The sequence below is a fragment of the Sylvia atricapilla genome, chromosome 8 (assembly GCF_009819655.1).
Source record: "Sylvia atricapilla isolate bSylAtr1 chromosome 8, bSylAtr1.pri, whole genome shotgun sequence".
In the NCBI taxonomy this organism is placed as follows: Eukaryota; Metazoa; Chordata; class Aves; order Passeriformes; family Sylviidae; genus Sylvia; species Sylvia atricapilla.
The window spans coordinates 27,751,089-27,776,722 of NC_089147.1; the positions used below are offsets into that span (position 1 = coordinate 27,751,089).

At 40.3% G+C, this 25,634-nt stretch overlaps 1 protein-coding gene across 1 annotated transcript in view; it reads left to right on the forward strand.

The window, feature by feature from the left end:
• GRID1 (glutamate ionotropic receptor delta type subunit 1) overlaps nt 1–25,634 on the forward strand; it is a 484,454-nt gene that overhangs the window by 249,162 nt on the left and 209,658 nt on the right. The window contains exon 4 of the mRNA XM_066324528.1: nt 24,626–24,831. Within this exon, the coding sequence (XP_066180625.1) occupies nt 24,626–24,831 (206 nt within the window). The remainder of the gene's footprint in view (nt 1–24,625; nt 24,832–25,634) is intronic.

Below are 25,634 nucleotides of genomic sequence, written 5' to 3' on the forward strand. Positions count from 1 at the left end.
AGCTGGGAAGATGTTTTACAAAAGGCAATGTAGGCACACAGTCTTGTCAAAACAGAGGAACAACTTCTCTGATTGCCTCAAGTGTGTTATTCTTCTTATGGGGGGCTGCTTGCTGACTCCAGAGGAGAATTGGCACACGTGTGTGAAAACACATCAGGGCAGAGCTTACAAAAGTGTCCATGATTTGTAGTTGTCAAATGGTGTGTGCTTGTCTCCTCCTGTTTGTTCCTGCATCTGCCCTGCCCCAAACCTGAATGCTGTCAGAGAATCACAGAGTATGATCTATCATGCCAACACAAGCCGTTCCTTTCCTTGAGAAGCAGGTTAGTCTTACACAGAGATAATGGTGCCAATTTCAGTTCTGTATTTTGGCTTGAAAGTCTCAGTGGGCTGTGGGAACAGAGGTGGTTTGGCACCTGAATGAGAGTGAAAATACAGATGGAGGAGGACCAGGAGGCAAGGTGAGAGGCCAGGCAGCTCTGGAAGGACAGGGATCATGGTGAGGATGGGAATCAGTCAAGACAGAAGGGACTGTGCTCGTAGGGGCTGGAGAAGGCTCCAGAAACTGAAATCCACAGAGTGAAATGGTGTATGTCTCCATTGTTCAGTCTTTATCCTCAGATTTCTATGCTGGTTCTCCACTGAAAAGGAAAACTTAACCTTGATTTCTGTAGCCACCCCCCTGCCCCAAGACAGGAAGATTATGAGCACGCATGAGACAGCTGCAAACTTGCAAGTTTGAATTTTGGTTCTTTGGTGTGTCTGTTCTCTGATTCCCTTTGAGATCCTCATGGATCTCTCCACTGACATTTTTATCTGCCCCAGTTTGCTCAGAAGTTGACCCCGAAGTCTCACCTAAACTGTTCTGTGTGGAAGGCTTGCTGCAGGACGCTTCTCCCCCGGCTCCTCCCCAGCCTGGGGAGATCCACCACAAGGTGTGTTCCTTCTGGGACCGAGGGAAATGGAAAAGTACACTTGGGGATTTGTTTCAGCTTTCCCAGCACATTTTTCTGGGTTTTCTTCTGTGAGTTCTTTGTGCTACAAGACCCATTGGATTCTATTGGAGCTAGTGCTTAACCATAGGGATAATTAGTTTGGAATCTGGAGGTCACAGTAAACTGCATTTTAAGCAAGCCAGGAAACTGGAAAGAGACAAGCTGCTCAAATCAAGTTTATTTCCAGCAGCAAATATTATGCAAATATCCTCTGTAATTTCTTTTTTAAAAACCTCACAGCTCCTCTCTTACCTGGAATGAGTGGGTCCTCAGCTGCAAAGTTGCATTCTACACTAGTGTGTGCATTCTCCGCTGTTGCATTTGGAAGAGAATGATCTGGAAGTGAGTGTTAGGCAGACTTCAGAAGCAGAGGTCAGACTGACCTTTCCCTGTGTCTGAGCTATCCTTGCTCCAGTGTACTGTTAGAGCAGTAATTGAATGGATCTCACAGTGAATAATAGGAAATGAATCATGCTTTTAAAATTATTTTTTATGCTCTCCACTAGCCTGAAAAGAAATTAATCTGGCAGAAGTTTCACGTATTGCCTTTTTCCCTTTCTCCTGAGTTCCTGCCTTCCATGATTACCACGTCAGGGCACAAAAATATGAAGGAATCCTTCTGAGCTCCTTGGGAGCATGGCAGTCTCACACGGGAAAGTGGAGTGCACGGAGAGGGAGTGGGTGTGAGCAGTTCTGTGCACAGGTGTGCTGGGACAGCAGCACAGCCCTGCTTCCCTGCTCTGGAAATGATATTGTGCTGTCAGAGGCGCTGCATAGTTCAGAACTGTAGAGAAAAATGGGTATTTTTCTGTTAAGTCTGACCTCATTTTGGGGGAAGAGACAGAGAGAAAAAGCAGATTGATTTAGTCTCTGCCTATCTGCCATATGCTGAGGGAGCATTAGTCTGCACCTGTGAGGTGGCAGAGGTTGAAGGATGTGAAGCCTGAGTTGGTGGAGTGATGGGGGGAAGGGGTGGAGGCTGTAAAACCATTTGTTTAGGAAGCCCATGCAACATGTTGCACTGAGGGGTTAATCTAATTTTATCTGTGTTCCTTGTTTACTGAATCATTTGGTGTGGTCCTGTTTATCTTCAGGATAATGTACTATAGAGGGTGTTTTCCTAGCACTGCTGCAAAGTGGTTACATGCTCAGAGGCTGTTTCACAGCCAGCAATAAGAGCTGATGTGGTCAGACAGGTGATATTAGCCTCACATTTTCAAACTTCTGCCTTCATTTTAGATGTACAAATCAGTGGAAACTGTAGAGCTACGTGTTTGCGAGCTAGTGTTGAAATCTTCAGGATTATATGTTTAAGCCAACAAAAGGAATTTGCTTCATGAATGCTGGACCAGCATGCTTGAAATAAGCAAACCGGAAAGAATCATCGAATAGATGATTGGGATGTGCTGGCTACCATGGTGACAAGGAGGGCATAAATGTTTCAGTTCAAATCATTAGTTAGTTGCAGAATTCCTGGAGTGTGCAAGGCTTTTCTGAATCAATAAAACTTCTAAAGAGAAATAGTTTAAAAACCAATTGTTAAGGGGCCTTATTTAATAGGCTCCAATCAGTGGTGAGCTCTGTATGTTAACTCCTAGATTTGTCCTTAAATGATGAAATGTATAACTGGAACATGGAGCAGGGTGTCTCAGCAGCAGCTTTCCTGGGCTGGGACTGCCGAGAGATTCGGGTCTGATCTAAGGACAGGGAGTTTGGTACTCGCAGAGGCTGAGCTTGTGATGGGCTGTGGCTGCCTACAGAGTAACCCAAGAAACAGAGCAGCTCGCTGCTAGTTCTGTCTCACTGACGCTGCTGCTGGGGGGTAACATTTCCTTCCAGGAGTTTGTCAATGCAGGGCTCTTTTCAGGAGCAATCTGCTAGAAATCGCACACTGAGCCAAAGTCAGTGAGGTAATAAGCAGATAATAGGTCTTTCAAGTGGTCCAGTTTACCCTTTTTCCTGTTCCATCTAAAATAAAAAAAAAAACAATGAAAGAATCATGGTATCTGATTGAGGGGAGATTAAAGGCCTTGAGAGTTTTTCTCCTTAGCAGACAGATATCTTTTTGATTCTGTACAGTGTAGTTTTCAAAATGAGGACTTTATTGTTCATATTGCTATGTTATTTTTTCAAAGTGGGTGCGTATAACTTTTGAAAAGCCAGGATCTCACAAAATCCCTTCATTTGGTGCATTTATTACAACATTTGATTAGTCAGATAAGCTTTGTGCTACCTTTGTACAAACTTCTCTGAGGTGTAGAATCAGATGGTCTCCTAGTTGCATCTTTACTGAGTTTCCACCTTGCTGAGGATGGGTCTAAACACTGTTGTGCAAAACTGTTGTGAGCTTTGCACTGCAAGACTGGCAAAAGCTCAAGGGTGTGCACTGGGCCGTGTCCCAGAGGGTCCAGGTGCCTTTCTGTCCAGTGCTACAGGTGGGCCACGAAGTGGCACCCGCTGATAGCAGCTGAAATCTCACTCATTCTGCGTTAGAATCCACAGTAGCTTTTTAAGGTATCACAGAGCCGTGGTGAGAGAATGCCTGTTCATGTACAGACATGTATAAATGAAACGCGTGGGAATGTATTAATTTTCTTGTTTTGTGTGAATCTGCATCTGTAATTAATGATGATATTTCTCAGAGATTTCTGGCTTTTCTGTAAGCAAGGCTAATGTCAGGGAAGTGTTGTAGTCTGTGGGTTAAAATTCTAGTTTTAGAAATTTCTAAGTTCCCGGAAGTGCAGCAAAAGGTACAGGTTGGTAGATTTCAGGAACTTGCACATTGGCAGATGAAATCGATGGTTTCAGTGTAGCACATTCAGGATAACACTGCAAAAGAATAGATTGGAAAATGGAGAGGGAACAGCATGAGGAAGGACACTGCTCCAAGCTTGAACTAACAGACTGTCCCTTGTGCTGCTGAAAGTTTTCCTCACAGGGGGGATAGTGTCTAGCAGGAAATAACCAGCATTTTGTGTGGACTGGAAAAAGTGCAGAGGCTGTTAGAAAAGCTCAAAAGAGTACATATTCAACATCAAAAATAGGAGAATAAATCACAGTGTTGACAGGGGACCGTAAAAATATTATGAAGAAAGGAGCAGCTACTTTTTGGCTGACCCAATGTACAGACATTAAAGTCTCCAGGGAAGAGAATGGAGAAGCTGCTTCTGCAGTTCAGCCAGAGAGAAGGGGATGAAAGAAATACCACATGGGAAGGATACTGGAAGACAGGTTGGCATTTGAGCAGATCAGAAATGTGAAGGCTTGTCTGCAGAAAAACGTCTTATTAGAACATGCCAGTTTGCTTCAATTTATGAGCGTGTATCACTTTGGATGGCAAATTCTCTTACACTCTTATTCTAGTCAAAATGACAAACAGAATTTTCCAAGACAGCCCTTCCAAGGTGATGGGAGTTTCACGCTCAGGTTGTTTGGTTGGATTCCCTAAACTCCTATTAATATTAATGCTTATTGTGTGCAGTATTTGGGGAGAGAGTAGAAATGGCATTTAGCCTTCTTATTATGTTTGAACTGTGTATTTTGTCTGTTCTCAAATGTCTCATTTTGAATTAGAAAAGGAAGAGGTAAGATGACCTTTTTGCAGACAGAGGGTTTGCAGTTTCTTCCTACCTTAAAATATAGTGGTACTCCTCACTGATATTTATACTTGGAATTTGAAGAAAGAAAATGTAGAACAACGAGGTTGGCACCGTAATTATCACTGATATGTAGTTTATGAGGGAAAGCAGCAGAGCTGAAATTGGAATTTTAGAACTCTGTTAAGGACTTTGATACCTTACTTGGGTGAGCTACTGCCAAATAAAGACACAATAGAATCTTTTTTTTTTTTATTCTAGATTACAAGATTTGAAGTGAAATAATTATGTTTCACTCCTAACTGAATTTTAGTGCTACTTCTGAAGGGAAGGATTAATCTCAAATACTTTCTTGGGTATTTATTTCCTTTAACCTGGAAATAACTTTAATTAAAGTGAAAACTCTTGACATTGATTTTAAATGTTCCTCTCTGTTTCCCACCATAACTTCAATAGACGTCTACAACTTATTGGAGAAAAGCCATTGTAATTCCTCCCAGGAAATGATAGCAGTTCCTCTATAAAAGGTTCAGCCCCTGTGGTGAATGGAGGTTAGACTACTTTGAAATGGTGCTTCGTCATTTGCCTCTCACAATTTATTGCATGGAAGTGGAAGACTTCAAATAGATTTCCTGAACTGTTTGAGCACATCCTGAAGATGATTTATTCCAATTATTGAATTCAGATTTACTTTTTGAAAGTGCAAGTATAAAATCATCTATCCTGGTCAAGTCTTTGCATCAAGTATTTGTCTAAACCACCTTGTCTATGATGGTTCTTCAACACAGCAACTGTCAAATGCTTTCTAGTGGCAAGATACATACTGGTACACATAACAATGGTTAAACTGGTTAAAAAGTCTCTGGAATAACTTGGCAGATTATCTAATGTGATTTTATTTGTGGATTTTTTTGGACATACGTAGTGAGGTTTTCTTTTGCTATAGGCTTAGACTTGAACTGTATTATAGGCCTAACTGGGTCTGATTTCTTAAATTGAATTTTTGCCTGTAAGTAGGAGTAGCCTGAAATGGTCCTTTCTCAAGCTGATAAATGGGCAAAGAACTTGGTTCCTGTGTAAAATCCATTCCCAGAACCTCTGCTTTCTGAGGCTCCTGCAAAGCAGCCGCCAATTATATTCTGGTAATTGGTCATTTTTTCTACCTGAATAACTCTTTCACAGCTAGAATTCTTCCAAGGTTGTTTGTTTCCTCTGATAGAGTGGTATATAACATCTCTTTTGAGCAGCTTTTAATTCCCAGTGTCTAAATGATCGCGCTCTCCCATACACCTTAGGCTGTGCTTCAGCTGCATCTCTGTGCTGCTTTTCTCTCTTTTCCAGTTTGCTTTAATTAGTTGTTGTGTAAGGTTTTATTAGTCCCGTGTGTTGTCTCAACTTTTTGTTTGCTGTTTGCTAACACACCTTTCATCACGAATAATCTGAAATGCATGCACTGGACATGGCAGCACCGTTTGCTCTCAGAAGATTGATTGTAACCATTGAATCATAGCTTTGATTTATCGTAGGTCTGGGCAGTGACTGTGGGTGATGGATCATGATGGTCATGGTATTTCAGAAGTAAAGTTCAAATTATATTTTAAAAGAATTTTCCCCTCCTTTGAAGCATCACATTTGTAATCTTCCCATAGAGTTTATGGCAGCAGATGATTATAGTGATTGATTCTTCCAGGATCCTATTAGGCCAGCTTTATTTTGCCAATATAGGTTTTTAATTAGTGGGTTTTTTTGATATTTTCAGCAGGAATTGATTTTTGAATGCAATCACTGGTAATATTTCTAATAAGTCACTCTAAAGACTAAGTTCCTTCATGCCGGCAGTAAACAATGTAAGGAAATAGATTTTGTCATGGGGTGCAAATAGTTTTAATCTATCAGTCTGTGGTTGTTAAAGATTTTTATATTCCTTAATTTTGTCTTAATAACTGAAACCCAGCTACTATTTAATTTTCAAATTGAGTTGATGGTGCTGTTTTGATTGTCTCTTAGTACTGTGGAGTTGAAAATCCATTCCTTTGGTTAAAGTCTGGGGCTATTCTGTGGCAGGACAGGGAGTGGACCAGCAACAAATGTCAAAAGCAAAAAGCAGTGGATGACCTGTGTAGGAGTCTGGTTGGAAGTCTGGTTCAGTCCATACACTGCTTTGCAGTCTCCTGTGGCAACATCTGCTGATCTGAAATAGGGAAATTGAGGTAAGAGAAAAATACTTAATTTTAAAATATCTCTGAGTGCATCACAGCACATTGCCCTGGTCCAGGACTAGCTGCTGAAATATTTTTGTAAAATGCATTGCAGTACAAAAGGAGAAGCCATATTCAGCTTTTAACTGGGCTGTGCAGAGATAAAGTTGATGGACAGGGCAGAGAAGACAAAACTGTTAATGTGTAAAAGCCTTTCCTCTAATGTGTCTGGCTTTGAGTGGAATCATTGAGGTTGGAAAAGACCTCAAAGATCATCAAGTCCAACCATTAACCAAACACTGCCAGGTCCACAGATGCTTGGATGTTAATGAAGATAAAATGCAAGGGATTTCTAAGCCTTTGGATGTGTTTCTTAATGATCTATCTAAATTAAGTGAATATTGCTGCTGTTAATGTAGAATCTGGATAATTTACTCACTTTAAAGCATTTTGTCCTTGCAATAACCACATAAAATAATGCTCTAAATTATTTAGATGGGGAATGGAGGCAGAGATATCCAGAATTGAATTTTAGGGGTTTGTTTTAGAATAGTGTTAAAAGCATCCAGCAGCTTAACAGTTTTATTGGGGAATAGACTGGAAGGTTCTGAAATTGTCACAAGTGTCACCTCTTTACAAGATCAGACCTCTAAGTATGTCAATGAACATGACCCCGTGAGACTTGCCAGAAGCCAGAGAGGAATAGCCTAGCTGTAGGAAGCCTCTGTGATTTCCTCTGGTTTACTTCTAATGCCATTCTAAAGACAAAATAATTTTACTCTAATTTTTTCTTTCCTCACTTTTCATTTTTGTTTGGATATGTAATTCCTCTGAGAATGAATCTTCTCTCATGAAGTGCTGACAGGACCTATCACTGGGTGGATGACACGCAAGTTAGGCTGCCACAAAGAAGTAAATTCATGGTAACTTGATAATGAAAAAAAACAACATGAAGAGCATTGGCAAGTTATTTATTCCAATGTGCATTGGATATTACAATTTTTTTTTTCAAGATAAAACTAAATGCTAGAATATTGAAAATATTGACTTTTCTCCCAGTGGTAGTTGGGAATTACGTATCTGAAATCACAGTTGCAGATATTAATTTGCATCATTTAGGCATTTTAAGAGCAAAAATGGAATCTGGAAGTTCCATCTTGTTTTCTGGTCCATGCCTTTCAGGATTTTTTTAAAGAATTAATAATCATATGTAATAAACATACAGAATTTAGCTTTGTACTGTTACAGTTATTAAAACTGATTAAGACTAATCACTGTCAGTGATATAAATCACATTTTAATCACAAGTTAAATTTTTACATTTCTGAGCATGTTGTTATTGGTGGTCAGAATACTCAACTGTAACTGTAGTCTATCTGTAGGTAATGAAACTGAGTGTTTTTATCACTTACATCATGAGTCTGTTCACTTGACAGCATTTTTGAAGTTTTTCCCTACATCTTTTTTATTTCCTTCACCAGAGCCCAAGCACTTTCTTAAGGGTAATATCAGAACGTGACTATCTATATGCACGATAATACAATTCCTTAGAAGACTAATAAAACCGTGTGTATTCATCCAGTGTATCAGATTTAATAAGCATTATCATGATCAAAGTCTGCTAGTACCAAAAGGTTCCTTGCCGTTGCTTTCCTGATATTATTGCCTTTGCAAAATATTTGGATGATGGTTTCTGGGATGGCCACCTGCAGGGGAGGGCATGTCAGCCTGACGAGCACAGGCTGATGAACACAGTTAGCTACAGATTATTCGGGATCAAGACAGCAGGGAGCTGTGAAAAAAAAATCATCTGCTCCTGTATGGAGAGCTGGCATTTTCTCTCTGTGAGTTGGCCATCCCACCTCTATCCAAAGGGACTGGCGTTGCCTGCTTCTTTCTCCATCTGGAAACGTCAGACCAAGCTGTCTTCTCTGATCTTAGCCGCTGTCAGGCAAATGGAGAGGAGGCAGAGGGGGACATGGAGCTGAGAACTTGCTCATGCTGAGCCTCAGGGTCTGTGTGAAAGGCTGGGTATGTGCCACCCAAAGTGATGGTGGGTTTGGGGTGTGCTTTGGAGTCTTAGCTTCCCGATTCTGCAGCAGTACAGATAAAAAAGAATACTGCTAAAACTGAAAAAAACCACCTTTTCTGAATGTGTTTGTTCTTGTAGGGAATAATCCTGGCCTGATTATTATGAGTTATTGTGTGAGTTTGGTGCTGCTGAAGTGGAGCACTGGACGCTCAGGAGCTGATGGTTTGTGTTCCAAGTTACAGCCAGGTCCTGCAGGGCTGCGGTTCTCCAGTCCAGGGGCTGCCTTGGCAGAACACTACAGTAGATCTGACCACTAGGAGCAAGGGATGGGCTTCTGGTTTGAAGATCCCAGAGCTGTTTATTCAAGAACGCAGACAGGAGTAGAGAATGGGTCCAGGGACTCAGGATAGAGGTTCAGGGACCAAAAAACCTCGAATAAAATCCAGGGGTGAGAGCAAAGAGAGGTCCGAGGGCACAGGGTTATAAACAGGACAGCCAGGGTGGGTCCTGAGGTCAGGGTCCGATAAGAACAGGGAAAAAGTGGTGCAAAGGGGTAAATATAAACTGAGGAGACTAATGGGGTCCCAGGGGTGGAACCCTATGGCAAAATTAACCCAGTGGGGTTCAAGAGAGGGGAGAACCTTCTAGGAGGATTGTGTTTATGGTGAACAGCGCTGAACAGGGGCATAAACTTAACAAACCAATGAAACAATGAACACTGAGAAATATTAACATGTGCCCATGGGAGGGAAGTTTTCCTCACTATGATCTAAAAGGGATGTTTCCCCATTTGCCTTGCTCCTTCCAGGGTTGAGGCACAGCTACCTTAGGGATAGGCCCTTGGGCATGGGCAGAGCAGAGCCTTTTTTCGGGGGGAAAAAGGGGAGAAGGTGGTAGACCATTAATGATATCCAGGGAGGGAATGGCTGAAATGTGAGTGAAGGTGCTCTGGGGTAGAGCTTAGTAGATGGGGGCAGTTGAATCCAGAGAACTGCACCAAAAAAATGACTTTAAAATTTGATAACTGTGGCTGTGAAGAAAAATCAACTTTATTAAGTTGCCATTAGTTATATGTGCCTATTGAAAACAAAATTATAAAATTACTGCTTTCCATGTAGCACAATCCATAAAAATTGTATCAGATCCATTTAATAAACCTGCAGGATACGTTAACTTTCATTTTAACAACATCTGCTTTCCGTAGAGCCTAAAAGAAACCAGGCAACTTTAAGAGGAGCTTGACCCTTATGTTTGTAACAGTAATCAGATTATACGAAATCTATAATTAGAGCACTAATATGAGACATTCAAATTAGTTGAAGTGCAGACTGTAACAAAAATAGACACTAGACATCTGATGAGTCTGAGACATCAGACGTTTGAGTGTGTATGCAGACCTTTGGAAAGTCTTTAACAAGGAGAAAGTAATAGTATCTGTCTGAAAACAGAATGATATTCAACCTTGAGTTTTGAGTCTCTTTAGTATAACCTGCTCTTCTGACTCTCCAGTCATAGTATTTATGTAGAAAATGAAACAAACAGCTGCTTGTATCTTTAAAGGCTAAATTTGCAGCTTATTTTAATCTTTCCACTGACAGTGTCACACTAAAATTGCAAATGCAATTAGAAATTGAAAAAAGGAAGTTCAAACCCTTGTCTTGAATAAAGTATCTTATGAAATAAGAACTTACATTTTGTTTTTACTAATTTTTTTCTGTGTGTATATATATATATGTATATAAATATATATAATCCTGCTCAGATGGCTGAAGGGGATTGTAAATCAAAGTGACTATTTATTGCAATGGGAATAAGGGATAGATTGGATAAAAAAAGAAAGGATGGAAATTAAGATACAAAGCATCAAAGACACAATGTCAGATAAACATCACCAAAAATAATTTGCAGGAGTGAATTATAAAATCAGAAAAAATAAAAAGTTTTTGAACAGTTTGTTTTGATTATTCTCAGCTCCTTTTTTGTTTTGTGGGTGGTTTTGGATTTTGTTTGTTCATTTATTTGTTTTCTTTCTTCAGAACCAGGTCAAAAATGTAAATGAAGTAGCAGGCTTGAGGATACACTTCACTTTGTGTTGGTTCTTTCTTTTCTGTTCTTTAGTTGTTGGTGGAAGAATTTGCCTCAATATTCCCATGGTACTCTTCAGTGTCCAGTTCTTTCATTTTCACAGTCAACCTTGCTATCTCTCTTCACATCTCTTTAGCCCATGGGACTATGCACTTCACTAAATCCACTGCAAATTTCACATGGTTCATTTTCTTCTTTTCTAAGTAGGTTTTTTTAGTCACTGTCTCTTCAAATTGTCATCAGCATACTGCAAAGTTTAAGAAGTCTCTTTTTTTTGCCTGGTATGTTTATCCTCAATTAACTAGTCTATATTCTTTCTAATATTCCTCCTTTAGCTTCAGCCCTTAAACTGTACCGTGGCTGCTCAAGGGAAATATTTTTATTGCTTGCTACTTATTGCTAGAGCAGTGGAATCCTCTTACCCCAGTCCTGCCTCTTTGGCTACAGAGATTTTAAAAGATTTTCATGATTTTGGTCAAATTTGTCCTTGTGGGGCTGAGAAGGAGTCCTTGGATACACACACACACACATATATATATATAGACACACATATTATATGTGTGTGTGTGTATATATACACACATTATATATATATATATATACACATACATTTTTGTATATGTTCCATATAAGTAAATCAACATTGTGGAATCCATAAATCAGTCACTGATCACTTCATCTACAGATGGGTGGGGTCTGCAAGAAGACAATAGGGGCTTATTTCTCTCATTAAAGGGCAGTTAAAACTTGTATGTTTCAATCATTGAAATATAAATCAGAAAAATTATGGTTTAAGTTCAAAAAGCGCAGCAAAATATGTTTTGGGGTTTTTATTTTATTATATTTTGAACTTGTGAGACGTAGTGATGGGGGTGAAAGAAAGCATAAATCAGGATACTATTATAATATAACCAGAAACTGATAAGCTGATATTTTTAGTATTAGACTCTACATAAAAAAAAGAGGGGAAAAAAAAAAAAAAAAGGTCCTGCTGTCTAAGGAATGCAATCACTTAGCTTCTAAATCTCAAGAGCACAACTTCCAGCTCTCTCTTTTTCCGACGTTAAAGCACATTTTGCTGATCATTCATTCCACTCTTTTGAGCAAAAGACCTCTGTTCATACAAACACTGAGCACTTGTTTCCAGGGGGGAAAAAAGAATGTTTCTTTTTCATGGGAACAGTAGCTAGTGCAATAAAGCCTGGGAGGTGGCTGGGGTGTGTGGTTTGGAGTGCTGTCACTGGATAGGCACCACGGTGTTTCTGGGGACATGTCAGAGGAAATGAAGTGTGAAACTCTATCTGCAACCTCTTGCTGGAAGGTTTTGAAATCAGGGTGTTCCCAGCAGCTTACATGGCTGTCTCATTCCCTGAAGTTTACAGCTGTGTTGTCTCTGCTGCTGTAGAAGTCAGCGTAGTGTCGTGTCGGGAAATGCATCTAAATAAATCACAGAATATTCAGAATTGGAAGGGGCCCACAGGCATCTGAAGTGAATGGCCTGTTCAGGGTGAGAACAGTACAAATGAAATCTGTTCGTGTCCTCTGTGAGCAAGAGCTACCTCTTGATAGTGAGAGAAATGGTTACATGAGTGAATGAAGAGATCTGAAGAAATACCTGAACTGGAATAAACCTCATTTTTGCTCAAAGGAGGAAATTAGAAGGATAAAATGGCAAAAAAATCTAAGCAAATAAACCCCCATTCACTGTTATTTTGCCTTCCAGGGATTTCCAGCTGGCATTCTTAAGTGGCCTTTCAGAGATATGGGCCATGTTCTCCTGACAAGAAGTTTCTGCTTCTTCCTGCACCAAGTTATTAATTATATTAAACAAATACATTTCAGATGCAGAAGTGTTTGAAAATATTATGTAGAAGCAAAGCACTCTGATTGTCATGATCCATGAACTCAAACTCTAAGACACTTGAAAGAGGCCTTCCCTATACTTAGTGCATAAATGAGCTAGCCAAATGAGAACTGTTAGTTCTCATCTGCTTTTATGATTAATTACAGTGTGTGGAAGTTATCTTAAAGCTGTAAAGAGGCAGAGCTCGATGTGTTGTGTCCCCAGAATAAAAACCTGAGATTGATTCTGCCTGGAGTGAAGGGCAGAATAAAAGGTAAAAATAAAAATGCTCTATGGTTCATCTAGAGTTCAAATAGACTTTCCATGTCTTTATAAAACATTACATAGTTGAATTGTTCCTGTGAACTCAGCAGATTTAGATTTTTCTTCCGTCAGAAAATGGAATATGTGAACGTAATGTGAATTTATTAGCTATAGTTTTAATATTTTTGTTTTCCGTTCACTGCGTTGTAGCAACTGTAATTTTTTCTTAAGGAGGGGTTTCTGTTTTCCCCTTTCCAGCTTCTCCCCAAGAACAGAAAAAAGAGAAGTCAGTAATTACATTAGTCTTGTCTTTACCTGACTGATGGATTTTGAGATGTCTGGCAGTAACATATTATCCTGTCCTTTCTGGCACCACATCTTGTCCTCTTCCGAGCCATTGCTTTATTTAAAGTAACTGGAATTAGCAGAGTGTCTGCTCCCGTGAGCCGTGTTCAGGTGTGTGGAATTGCCAGCACCCACCACAGACAGCAGCACCTGCGTGGTGTTGCTCAGCCAGAGATGTCCTTCACACCCTTTTCTAATGATGAGACATTTCCTCTGGTGACTGTTGGAGTTGCCTGACTCCTTTCCAGTAAATTAGAAGACATTAGCTAAGGAATTAAGTTAATTAGGGGGGGAAAGTAGGTAAGACCTCTAGAAATATTAACCTTAGGGTGTATTGGACTTCCTAAACGGCCTTCAGATTAATGGCTGTGATAAGTGGATAAAAGCTTGTCAGATTTTGGGGGAGTTGCTTTGTCTCTCTGTCTTACAATTGAATTTAAATGCACTGAGGTAGATGGATCTCTCGGTTAATTTACTCATAAATACACATAAAGGAGATGCTATAGGAATCCCCAGTTTTATGAACATGCAGACATCCCCTGAAGCAGACTGAGAACCCTGAAAATGAAGGGCTGACTCCTCAGGTACCTATTTAACGTTATCCTTTTCTACAGCTGAGTATTTAATGAGGACACACTCTTGTCCTAAGCCTGCAAATATATTTCTTGGCTGTTGCTCTGTACAAATAAAGTAAAAAGAAGAATAAAAGGTTGACAGTGCCTTCACAAAGGCCATGTATTCCTTCATGCACATAAACTGTTGAACTATCAGGATTGTGGCTTGGAGGGAAGAGTTGCACGGGAGCAGTGCTTAAAAAGCTGAGAAGCTATTTTTGCTTGTGTTTTTCTTGCTGTTTTGGGGAAGAATGGCTTCACATCCAGAAAGGTGTAAGTGTGTCCTGTGTGCTTTAAGTGCTTGTCCTGATTATCATCATCAAAGGAATAAATTGCAGTGTGTAGTAACTATGCACTATATTCATATGTTGAGAGATCTTGTACGTGGGAGGAGATTTGGCATTGAATCTCCTCACACAGAGCAAAATACAGACTTAAATGTTTGTGGGATTAAGGCCTGCAACGTCTCATTTTTCAGTTTGGAAAAATGTGCTTGTTTTGTTTACAACATGGTGAGTGGAGGATCTTCTGACAGTAGTCCTGCTGAAATCTCCCACCTCAGGGACCAGTTGTCTTTTCAGAAATTGGTACTCGTCACGTTCCTAAAGCATGGGGCTAGGAGAGGAGCCTGAGGAGGTCTTAGCTGATGAAAAAAAACCCAAGGTGATCTCTGTTTTTGTTCTCTGGCGTGTTGGTTATGTGGATTTTCCCCCCCTCCCTCTGGGTTCAGAGTTCTGTTAGAGAATGGAGCACTTGTGTTTGCCGTTGTACTACAGTAGTTGTCGTAATGTGAGTGAATAATCAGCAATTGATTTTTTTCTGTTTGTTTGTTACTGGCAGATTCCTGCAAGAGGGAGTAATTGGTGGCCATTATATGTGACGTGTAATTGGTGGTCATTTTATGTGACATGAACTTAGTTTTTATTTTCAAGTCCCTCTTTCTTCGGCCAAGAGATTTGTTTTCTCACTAGAGATCCTTCTCATCTTTCATCAGAAAATACTGAAGAAAAGAGGAGTCTATAATTGATTTTTTTATATCCCTTTCTGTTTTTCTGCAGTGTTTCATGGAAACTATATTGTGAAAATGGACTTAAAAAAAAATAAGTAGGAAAACAAAGAAGGATGCATTTTTTTTGCTCATTTTCCAAGTTCAGTGTTTGTATAAAAATGCTCTTTGTGAGTTGAAGAGCTATCCAAGGAAATCAAACCACCAACACTGCCATGCTCATTACAGCTTGGTGGACATCATGTAAATAAAATCAAGATTGTCCCAAGGGTCCTTCATGGCTTAAGCTAAAATATGCCGACTGTTGTCCTTGCCTTGCCAGCCCGTGAGCAAACACGGGCCAGGCTCAGGATGGGCTCGGCAGGGCAGTGAGCTCTGTGCAGCTCCTGGTGAGCTGGTGTCCATCTGGTGCCTGTGGTGTGGTGACACAGAGCCTGAGTCATCACTGCGGCCAGGTGCCCACCCAGTCAGGGGGCTCCTGGGGACCAGGCTCCAGACAAGGGCTGGGCTCGGTGCCCCTGAACCACCTTGTGCTGAGTGCTCTGGGCACTGAGCAGGGGAGTGAACACTGGCTCCTGTCCTAGGGGATTGGAGATGGTACAAGATCAGCATCATTGAGGGTTGGTTACGAAAAATCCGAGGCTGGTAGAGAAATAGTAACCTTACAGAGGTTGTTTCCTCAGTGAAGACTCCGTCCCTGGAGGGTGCCAGCAGCATTAGAGCTGCCAGCTCTGATGGCCTCTGCCGTTTGTGTGCCCAGACACTTGACTCTGACTTGAACCTACTGAAATGAGAGAAAGTTTCTCCAGTCACAGAATTACAGAACAAGGGAGTTGAAAGGGACCCACAAGGATCATCGAGTCTGACTCCTGGCCCTGCACAGGACACCCCAAGAGTCACACCATGTCCCTGAGAGGACTGTCCAAAAGCTCCTTGAACTCAGCCCGCCCTGTTGCTGTGACCACTGCCCTGGGGAGCTGCTCCACTGCCCAGACACCCTCTGGGGGAAGAGCCTTTTCCTGAGATCCAGCCCCAACCTCCCCTGGCACAACTTGGGGCCATTCCCTGGGCTCCTGTCACTGTCACCCCAGAGCAGAGACCAGTGCCTGCCCCTCCTCTTCCCCTCCCCAGGGAGCTGTGACTGCACTGAGGTGTCCCCTCAGTCTCCTCCTGCCCAGGCTGAACACACCAGGTGCCCTCAGCTGCTCCTCTCACGGCTTCCCCTCCAGCCCTTCACCATCCCCACGGCCTCCTTTGGACACTAACAGCTTTATATCTTATATTTTGGTGCCCAAAACTGCACACACTATTCAGAGTGAGGCCATACCCCATCAAGAGTTTAATTATTATTTGCTGACGTATAGTTAACAAAAGCATCTAGCTCCTGTGACATAGATTTATACTTTTTTAATGTTGTCCAGGTGTTTATAAAGTACATTGAGGTCCTTAGCTGAAAGGTGTCGTATGAACACAAGCAATGTCACACATGTGAAAGAATAAGATTTTCCTGCCAGTAGCCTTTCCTCAAAGGGTGATTTCATTTCTTTATCTGCAGTAATTTCATTGCCATCTCTCTTGATATCAGAACATGCAGTATTTAAAGCTGACTTAAGTGAGGGAGGCTCACTCTGCAATCCTTTAAAGCCAAAGGGATGAGCTTCTAACTTCTCAGCTGGACACTTAGCTATACACACACTGAATCTCTCACATTCTCAGGTGACTTCTGGTTTTCTCTGAATGAGATGAGAGAGCCTTTACCTCTCTATTTCAGGTAGGGCCTTTGCACATTTGGTTTGTTTCAGGATGCTTTTACTTGCATTTATTACCCTAGTTTAGGGTTACCAGTCTTATTTCTGAAAGGTGTTCTTCAAATGTCAAAATGCAATAACCAAAGTTACCGTAACAGTAGCAGCTACGTTTGTGGGAAAGCTGACAGGCTTACAGTCCCAACATCTTAAATGGGTGCTATTAATGAAGATATTCATGTAAAATAATATGGCTTCAGAAAGCTGCATCTCAGCCCTTCCAGAGAGAAAAAGATATGTTTTCTTAAGGTACTGGTGGATCGATATTTAGATTTCTGGTACTCAGTCATAGCAAATAGTCAACTCAGCAATTTAATGCAACGATTAAAATTAGTTTATGTGAAAAATATTTCATTTGAACTGAGGCCTGTGCATCAGAAAAAGCATATTTTCTGCTGATACAGATATTTTTGGTCTCACAAGAAGATACAGCTGCTGCCCTGTGCAGTGTCTTGAAAGGTATTTTATTTTACTGTATAAACAGCAGTAGTGAGGTGAGAAGCTGTTACAGCTCATTTCAGTGGTTCACCAATGAGCGAACAGTTGGCATTTATTGCACTTGGAAGAATCAAATGCATGGTTTGAACAAAAATGCTGGTTCTTCAGTGAATTCCCTTTTTACACCACTTGTAGCATATATCTGCGTTGTTTCCAACAGTAATGAATTTCCTGAGGTGCTTTCCCTTGTGCTTTTGAATGCTAAGTGTTAAAATCCAGCAGGAGAGACCTGTAGTTGACCTTTCATGCTAAATGTGAAAGGGCTGTTGTAGCCTTTGAAAGGCTTTTGTCCTTCTGGGCCTCCTGGGAAGCTCCTGTTACCTTCAGGTTGGATCAGCTGTGCCAGGTGTGAAACATCAGTTGTGCAGAGTAACTTAAATATTTTTAACCTTTTATGATGAGTCTGGAAGCATCTGTTTATGCATGCAGCACATCTGGCTTTATGGTGCATTCTGTCCCTTTTCCATCTGTTTGGGAGTGAAAATAACCTGTGATTTGCCTCTATTCGAAGTAGTTTTTGTCTTTGAAAGTCTGAAAAGAATATTGATGTGGGCAGTATGGAAAATTTCTGCAGCCATTATAGAAACTTCAACCTTTGATATTACAAGGAGTTCAGAGTGGAAGTTTCCATTTGGATAATCCTGATGCTTGGATCGAAACGCACGTGGTGGGACTTTGTGTTTCTACGTAGAGGTGGTCAAATGTCAGTCTGTGATCTTGATTTAAATGGTGAATCAATATTCTATGCATTTTTCAAAGTTTAAGTTTCTGATAGCCTGCTTTATTTTCCCTGAAATGTCTCACTTCTTGCTTTTCTCTCATGTCTTTGAGAAGGGACTGTGCAGCTTCTAGCTCGGTTTATTCAGGCAGGGCAGGTGCTGGCATGTTGCTTTGTGTTTGTTCCCTGTCAGTGGGACTGTCCAGGAGTTCAAGGTGAAATTGGGCCGATCCAGTGGGATTCTGAAAATTCCCAAGTTTTTACGCCGGTTGTCAACTGATTCGGACGCTCAAATTTTCCATTTGCTTAAAGGAAGCGGAGCTGTTCTGTGGAGGAAAGAACTGTGGAGGGTTACGTGGATCATTAATGCAGAGAAATACGGAGAAACCAGACCTCTCTGAGGAGGTCCTCGCACTGCAAACTGAATTGTTGGGAGAATATTCAAGGGAAGTATCCACAATTCCTTCTGGCTTACCCTGTGTGTCAGAGATGGGTCAGGGAGCTCAGCAGAACTTGTCTGGTCTCCTTTGGTCCAGCTGTTCTGAGCTAAGCTGAGGAATAAAAAGTATCCCATTTAATTAATGGATTTCTTGTACTTGATATTATATCTGCTTGCAATAATAATGACTACTTAGTTACTGACTTCATTTCTTTATTAAAAAAAGGCTATGAAATTGGGATATAATTGCGGAGGTGTTACTGTGAACTCTGGCATATCTAAAAGCATGTGAGAAGCTAAGGATTTTTTTTTTTCAGTAGTTTTTGAACTAAAACTTAATTAGGAATGAGGTAACTAGATCAGACACAGTTCGAAACTGTGAGTTCTAATGCTTTTAGGAAAAAAAAACAACAAAACAATCTTAGCACTGATTGTGGGAATATGCAGGCAGAGATACCTGAGGAAATTATGTAGGTGAAGTGAGAAATACAAGCTTGGGGAGACATTGAAAGAGAAAAAAAAAAAGGTAGAAAATAGATTGTCTTAATATCATTTCACATTTGTACTTGGCTCCAGAAGTATTGATGTTCTAGTATTAATGCAGTCATTTCTGTTGTAACAGCGTGTGTTGTTACACTTTCTGGCCTCATCACTCTATTTGAGCAGTTAAAATCATTCTGTGAGTATTTTAGATTGAAAGTTTCAGTGCTTGCTCAAAGTCTGATTCTTCTAGATGATTTGGACAAAATAATTCCCTTTTGGGAATATTTGCAGTAGTCTTATTTCTAGTAATTGGAGAAATAAGATTTTTGTTATTTATTGACTGGAGAATAAGAGCTTCTTCTGAAGTATGTCCACTTCCAGCTTTCTAAAATTCTAGAATAGGTTTAAATCCTTCAAGTAGGTTATTAGCAGCAAGGACACAAATATGGCATTCAAAATAATTTATTCAGAAAGCTGACAATGCAGCAGGAGTCTAATCATCAGGATACGTGTCTCTAAGACCAGGCGTATTATCCCTTATTTCTAATGCAAACAATTTGCAGTTGTGAGGATTGGGAAGAAAAGCCAATGTAAAATAAAAAGAATAAAACCCATGAAACTGAAGTGGCTTAAGAAACATGTTTCAGAGTGCTTATGCATTATCTTTCAGATCAGTGAATCCTAGAAATGTGGTTTATTCTGTGCCAAGAAATGAAATAATTGGCTGATTTGAAGAGAATCGAAATGACAATAAAGCTTATCTTTGAATGAGAAGAAACAGTATTAGTTTTTTCTTCTCTTTGAGTTTAAGTATAAAGAACAATGCCTTGAATACCTTTCCTCAATTCTTCGAAAAGGTAAACTTATTTTATAAGTGCATAAATGCTAAAATAATCAAACTATCCAAGCCTACTTGACACTCTTCTCACTACTTTAAATATCATCAAAATAACACTCAAATAAAACTGACACTGGGGGGGGGGGGGGGGGGGGGGGAAGTGTGAAGTGTAGAGCCTGCAACCCGCAAATGAGAAAACTCCAAACCCCACCATCTCCTGCCTGATCTCATTGTTTTTCACACTTATTTATTTTTCCCCTTTTACAAATGTGCCAGTGAAAGGATTTGCGTAGGTTATTTGAAAACAGAACTGGGTGACGACACTTCGTCCTCCCAGGATCTGCTTGGATAAGAATGACAGGGTGTGAAATTATATCCTGGTGCTTCTTTAGCTGTGCTTTCAGCTCCAACTCGGTACTTCAGTTTGCTTCCAGCTGTTTTCCACCCAAAGTAAAATGTTTCCTGGCCATGTGCTGCCTCTATTTCTGTCAAGTGGGGTTAGGAACTGGTGTTGAAAAGATGATATAGTGCTCTTTACCTCCTGGAAATTCCTTTCTGCAATGAGCCATCCTAAAAGGCCAGCTGTGCCCAGCCACACAGCTGTTTCACACAGAAATAATAGCTTCAAGCTCTTTTGTCAAGGCCATGAATCAGATCCTGTAAATTCATAAAAGATGAATGCCACAGTAAACTCCAGGAACTTTTTTTGTATTAAAAAAGATTATAAATAATGTAATAAAAATGAAGTGCTTTGTAGGTGACAATAAGCTTTACAGGTAGCTAATGCCACATTTAGTACTATTCTTTTATGTTTGTGTTCCAATCAGCCAGCGCAGTACCCAACCTAACATCCAGCAGGAAATTATATACTCCATGATTCTTATAGTTCAATGGAGCCCTTTTATTTATGGCAAGCATAAGTTTTGTAGTCGCAGTGACAGAATTGATGTCTTAGCAGTGAGTCAAATCTTTCCTTCCATCCTTGTAATGGTTTTCCCTAAAAGTGTCCTGTTCTTCTGTTGCCAGCCTGCATGTGGGGTTTATCTGTCAGCATTAGGGAGAAGGCTCTCAGACACAGAGGTTCTACTCTCTCTCTGGTCAGATGTAACAGAAGAGGCACAAAGTTCATAAGAAATTTCCCTTTTCTTTTTTTTTTTTCCTCACTTTTTTCCAGTTCCAGTCCAACTTGCTGATTCCATGGTTGTGGTTGGCACTGGAGTATTGTAAACATAGCTGGTTGTTGTATGGTGTTATGGATCCCTTGGATGAGAGGTGTGTTTCCTCTAGGGCAGTTTTCCTTCTGAAGTGCATCATCCTCTTCGAGAAACTGATGTTCTTTAAGAGGAAATGATCAAATATTGCCTCTGAAAGTCCTCATGCTGAGCATGCACAAATCAGAGGGGCAATTAGAAAATTAAAATATGATTATAGGGTTTTCTAAGGCTACAACCTGAGAAAAGCCAGTGATTGTAAGACTGAAGGCAGAGGCAGCTGTAGGTTTTGTTTTTACATCAAACTGGTCTGTTCCTTGTTCTAGACAGAGGTGAGAATTTGGATAGCTATACTTTGCCTAAAAAGTGTGAAATGAATGGGCACAAGGAATTATTTCATCAGTAATGGTCCAGGGTAACTCTCTAATGTTAGAATCCAAACTTTTTAATAAAAAAATCGCTGTTAAGACTTCCAAAGACAGGAAACAATTGTATTTTAGCAGACAAAACAGTTTATATAACCATTTGTTTTAATCAAATTCTATGTGAAATGTATCAAAATCCTTTTAATGTTGAAGAAAATGAAGGATTCACAGTCCTAGATTATGAGAATTGGAAAGAAATATGTAACTGTACCTGTATTTTTTGTTTCAGCTGTTGTGGAGCAAAGCTTAGATTTCTTTAATGTTTCATGGACTTGTGATCTTCTAAATGGAGGAAAAAAAAATGAGGGCACTCACTTCCTCGTGTGATGTCAGATAAAATAAGACTGAGCCTAATTTATTATGTCTTATAAACAGATGCTCCTGCATATGGGCATGTTTGTGTACTGATACATTTTAAGAAATGATTGCCCTCTTGGTAATTGTTGTGAATAATTATTTGTGAAAAAAGATTCCATTATGTAGGCACCTAAAGCTGTTAGTTACCTCTTCCAACAATTCTCTTCAGTTCCCACTTCCACCTTTGAATTCCCACCAAGCCTCCTCCTTTTTCCCGGTGTCAAGTAGAGGAGCAGGCATGTCAGCATTCAGGAAGAGATCATCACACAGTTCTTTCTAATTGCCAGCACCGAATAAATTCACATTCGCTTGTGTCTGTGAAAAACTCACAGATTGTGCTTGCACAGTTGAGCTTGGACAATCTCATCCATCTCAGATTTTGTTTTCTCACCAAGCTGGAAAAACTCGGAACCCTTCCCATTTCTCAAAGCGGAAAATAGTCTGTTTTCCTTGGGGGGAAAGGTTTGTAAGGGAATATAAAATGCCCTTCCAAGTCCAGATAGTCTTATCAAGTGCATCGAGTATTTTGTACTTGTCTACAAAAATATTTCTAACTGGTAGTTCGTCAGGTCAGCTGAAAATGTGAGGCAAAAAAACCCCCAGAGCAATATCAGCACAGTTAATCTTCTGTAAACAGCTTTCCTTTGGAGGCTTGCACAAAAAGACAGGTCATTACTGAACCAGGAGAAAGGGAATCTCCTCACTGCTTCTCAAGCGCTGCAGTAATTTTGAAGGACTAAACATCACTGAAAGAAAAATCTTTGTGTTTTGTGTTGCACGTAGCCATAAGGTTTGAATAGGTATAGTAATGAATGCTGTCTAATGAATTTAAATTCACAAAATCCAAACTTATTTTGACAACTTCAGCTAAATGCTTTAACCTGTAAATGGTAGCTGTTTGTCACTGTCATTATTTCAGCACACCTGCAATATTTAGCAGTTATACATGTGCTGAAGTCTTCTGTTGCTTTCCAGAAATGCCTGCATAACCATAAACCCCTTCTTTTCCCCCTGACTGGAATTTTGGATGGTGAGCAAGTCTAGGGTTTATGACAGTGGGACAAAGCTGCTGTAAACTTGCTAAATTGAGCATCAAAAGATCAGCACAGTCCTCGTGAGTGCACCTTTCCTGATGGTGTGGCTGGCTGGATGATCATGTCAACTGAATCAAAATTAAGTAAGTCAGTACGGACTGACTTTTTAATGGAGTTGGCGATGGTTGCCACAACCCAAGCTTAGTTTCTACTATTTCTGATGTGTCTCTGCAATTCAGCTGATTTTTGAAGCTGAATTAATCACATTAACAAGCGTTCTCATGTTTGGATAGAGATGTGAAGCTACTCAAGGCAGTTTGTTTTTCTTTTGGATCTGATATTTGCTAATTGACCCTAATATATTGCACTTGTACATGAGCTAATCTGGTGTATCCTCACAAGATGTTACTTATGTCGGGTTTCATATATATATATTTTAAGAGGGATAAAGAAGACTTCACATGTGTGTTCTGTGGCCATGAAACACCATGTTTGGGGTGGTGAGACCCCCCTCAGATGTGGCAGCAGGGAGTGCCACTGGTGTCAGCTGGACTGGGTTCCATCCTCTGACTTCAGCAGTGTCACAACGTGGTCACTTCAGGATTTAAAAAAACCCAGACTCTCCCCCAGGTGTGACACTGTGGTTTGTAGAGCTTGTTACGGTCCCGTTTTCTGCAGAGAAGGTTTCTCCATGGTACAGTAAATGTGCTCTAATTTCCACAGTTTGGCTTCACCCATGAGGTGAAATTTAATGACAGAACTGGAGAAATGAGTGTGAGAGGCATCAGTCCTTTGTTATTCATGACAAGTTAGACATTTTTCCCATAAAATTGAGGGTTTCTAAGGACATGGTACAGCTGTGATCGAGTCACTGCTAATTTCGAGAGCAACCTGCTCTGACGTTTTTCTTGTTCTAAATTTCACTACAAAGTAAAACCTCAGACATTTATTACAGACAAATGCTAAGAGTCATGAAGATACTTTGAACAAACAGATTTCAACATGAACATATGAAATGTATTCCTTCATGTTAATGCCCAATAATGTGGTTAAGGAAAAGATTTTTGAAGATATATTTTTTCCAGTCATCCTGAAGTTGAGGCATAGAGCTCAAAGGAACATGTTTTGAAGGGGCTTGTTTGCATGAATTTCCATCTTTGCACCTTTTTGTTTGTTTTTGAAACCTAAAATATGTTGTAATTACTCTGAGACTTTGTGTCTTCTTTTATGTGTTTATGGATAAATGATAAGCATCTGATTAGGCAGGTTATTTCTAGGACAGGGAAAAAAGGGTAAGTCAAAAGGAAGGCTGTGTATGTTCTGGATATTGTATTTTTGTGTTTTTTCTTGGGAAAAGTAACCGTGAAGTTACAGAAAGTGAGAAGTTCAGGTGTGAGTGACTTATCCCCTGTTTATTTATCTGCTCCTGGATTTCTGCATTTGATCTGTGACGCTGTTGGGGTGGGACTTTGTTGTTTGTGCAGCGTTAAACCCCACAGCCTTGAGCCTCTGGGGAGGTTTGCAGAAGGGGTTTATGGTTACGCAGAGCCACCCAAATGCATGAACTGGCTCTTCCTAAGAGTCATTCTCAGGCCTCAGGGAAAGGTCATTGATGGAGTTTCCCTGTTGGCACTCTCTGTGAAAGGGAGCTATGGAAAATGGCTGTGTGGCATACTCCTCTTCAAGAGAGCACTGCAGGGAAAAAAAGTAAAAAAAGTCTTTTCCACCTAATTAGAGCTGCTTGCCTGACTGGATGAGGTCGATGCAGTGGCTTCTTTCTGTTCTCCTTTATTTTATTTTATTTTATTGTTTTTGTTTTCCCCTCCTCCTGTGTTACAGATATCCGTGGGCTGCAGGGATTTCTCGATCAGGCCTCCAGACTGGGACTTGATGTATCGCTACAAAAAGTGGACAGGAACATCAGCAGAGTGTTTTCCAACCTTTTCACCACCATGAAAACGGAAGAGCTGAACCGCTATCGGGACACACTGCGAAGGGCAATCTTACTCCTGAGCCCACGGGGAGCCCAGACTTTCATCAATGAGGTCAGTGCACAGGTTTTTGGGTTTTTTTCAGAGTCCAGAAACACATGTTATGAGCAGTGTTTTGCCCTTTTGACAGTGCTGGTTGTTTAATGTCAAATGGGATTGTCAGACTCCAGTGCTGGGGAATTGAAATATCACGTGCTCTATGGAATATTTGCTTTATGGTTAATGCAAATGGGGCAACACGGGCCAGATATTGTATGAAATAATATAATATACAGCTCTGTGGGGGGTAATTTTTTTAATCTTATTCTCTTCTGTGTCAATACTTTTGTCCTGGATTTCAACCACTGTTAACAAGTGACCAGAAAATCTGCAGTAATCTATTAGGAATGAACCATAATGTGCCTGAAAGAGCTGTCTTTGCTGTGGAAATCTCCAAATTTGTATTAAAGGGGCACAGTATTGATCTTTGAAAGTTGAATCAAAGAGACTTTTATGGAATATGAAGTTGGAATTATATGTTTGTCTTCTTTTCTTAGTGGTTTCTTGAAATCAGTGATGCTAATTAGGACAGGGAGGTAGCTGTTGGGCAAACTTTTAATTAATGTGCTGTGGGCTAAGTTTTGGCATTAATTAGTTTCATCCAGATTTCTTAATATTAAATAATGAATTATTTTACAGTGCTTTATATGTCAGAGTTGAGAATGAGAGTTTGAGCCTCAGTTTAAGTTTGTGTATTCATTAGCTAAGATTTTGGCAATCAAGTAGGGGTTTGAAATTTTTTTTAACTGACCAGGGATATGACTGAACCAAGAATTTAAAACATGGATGAGACCTGTTTCCATTATCAGTTTTGCTGC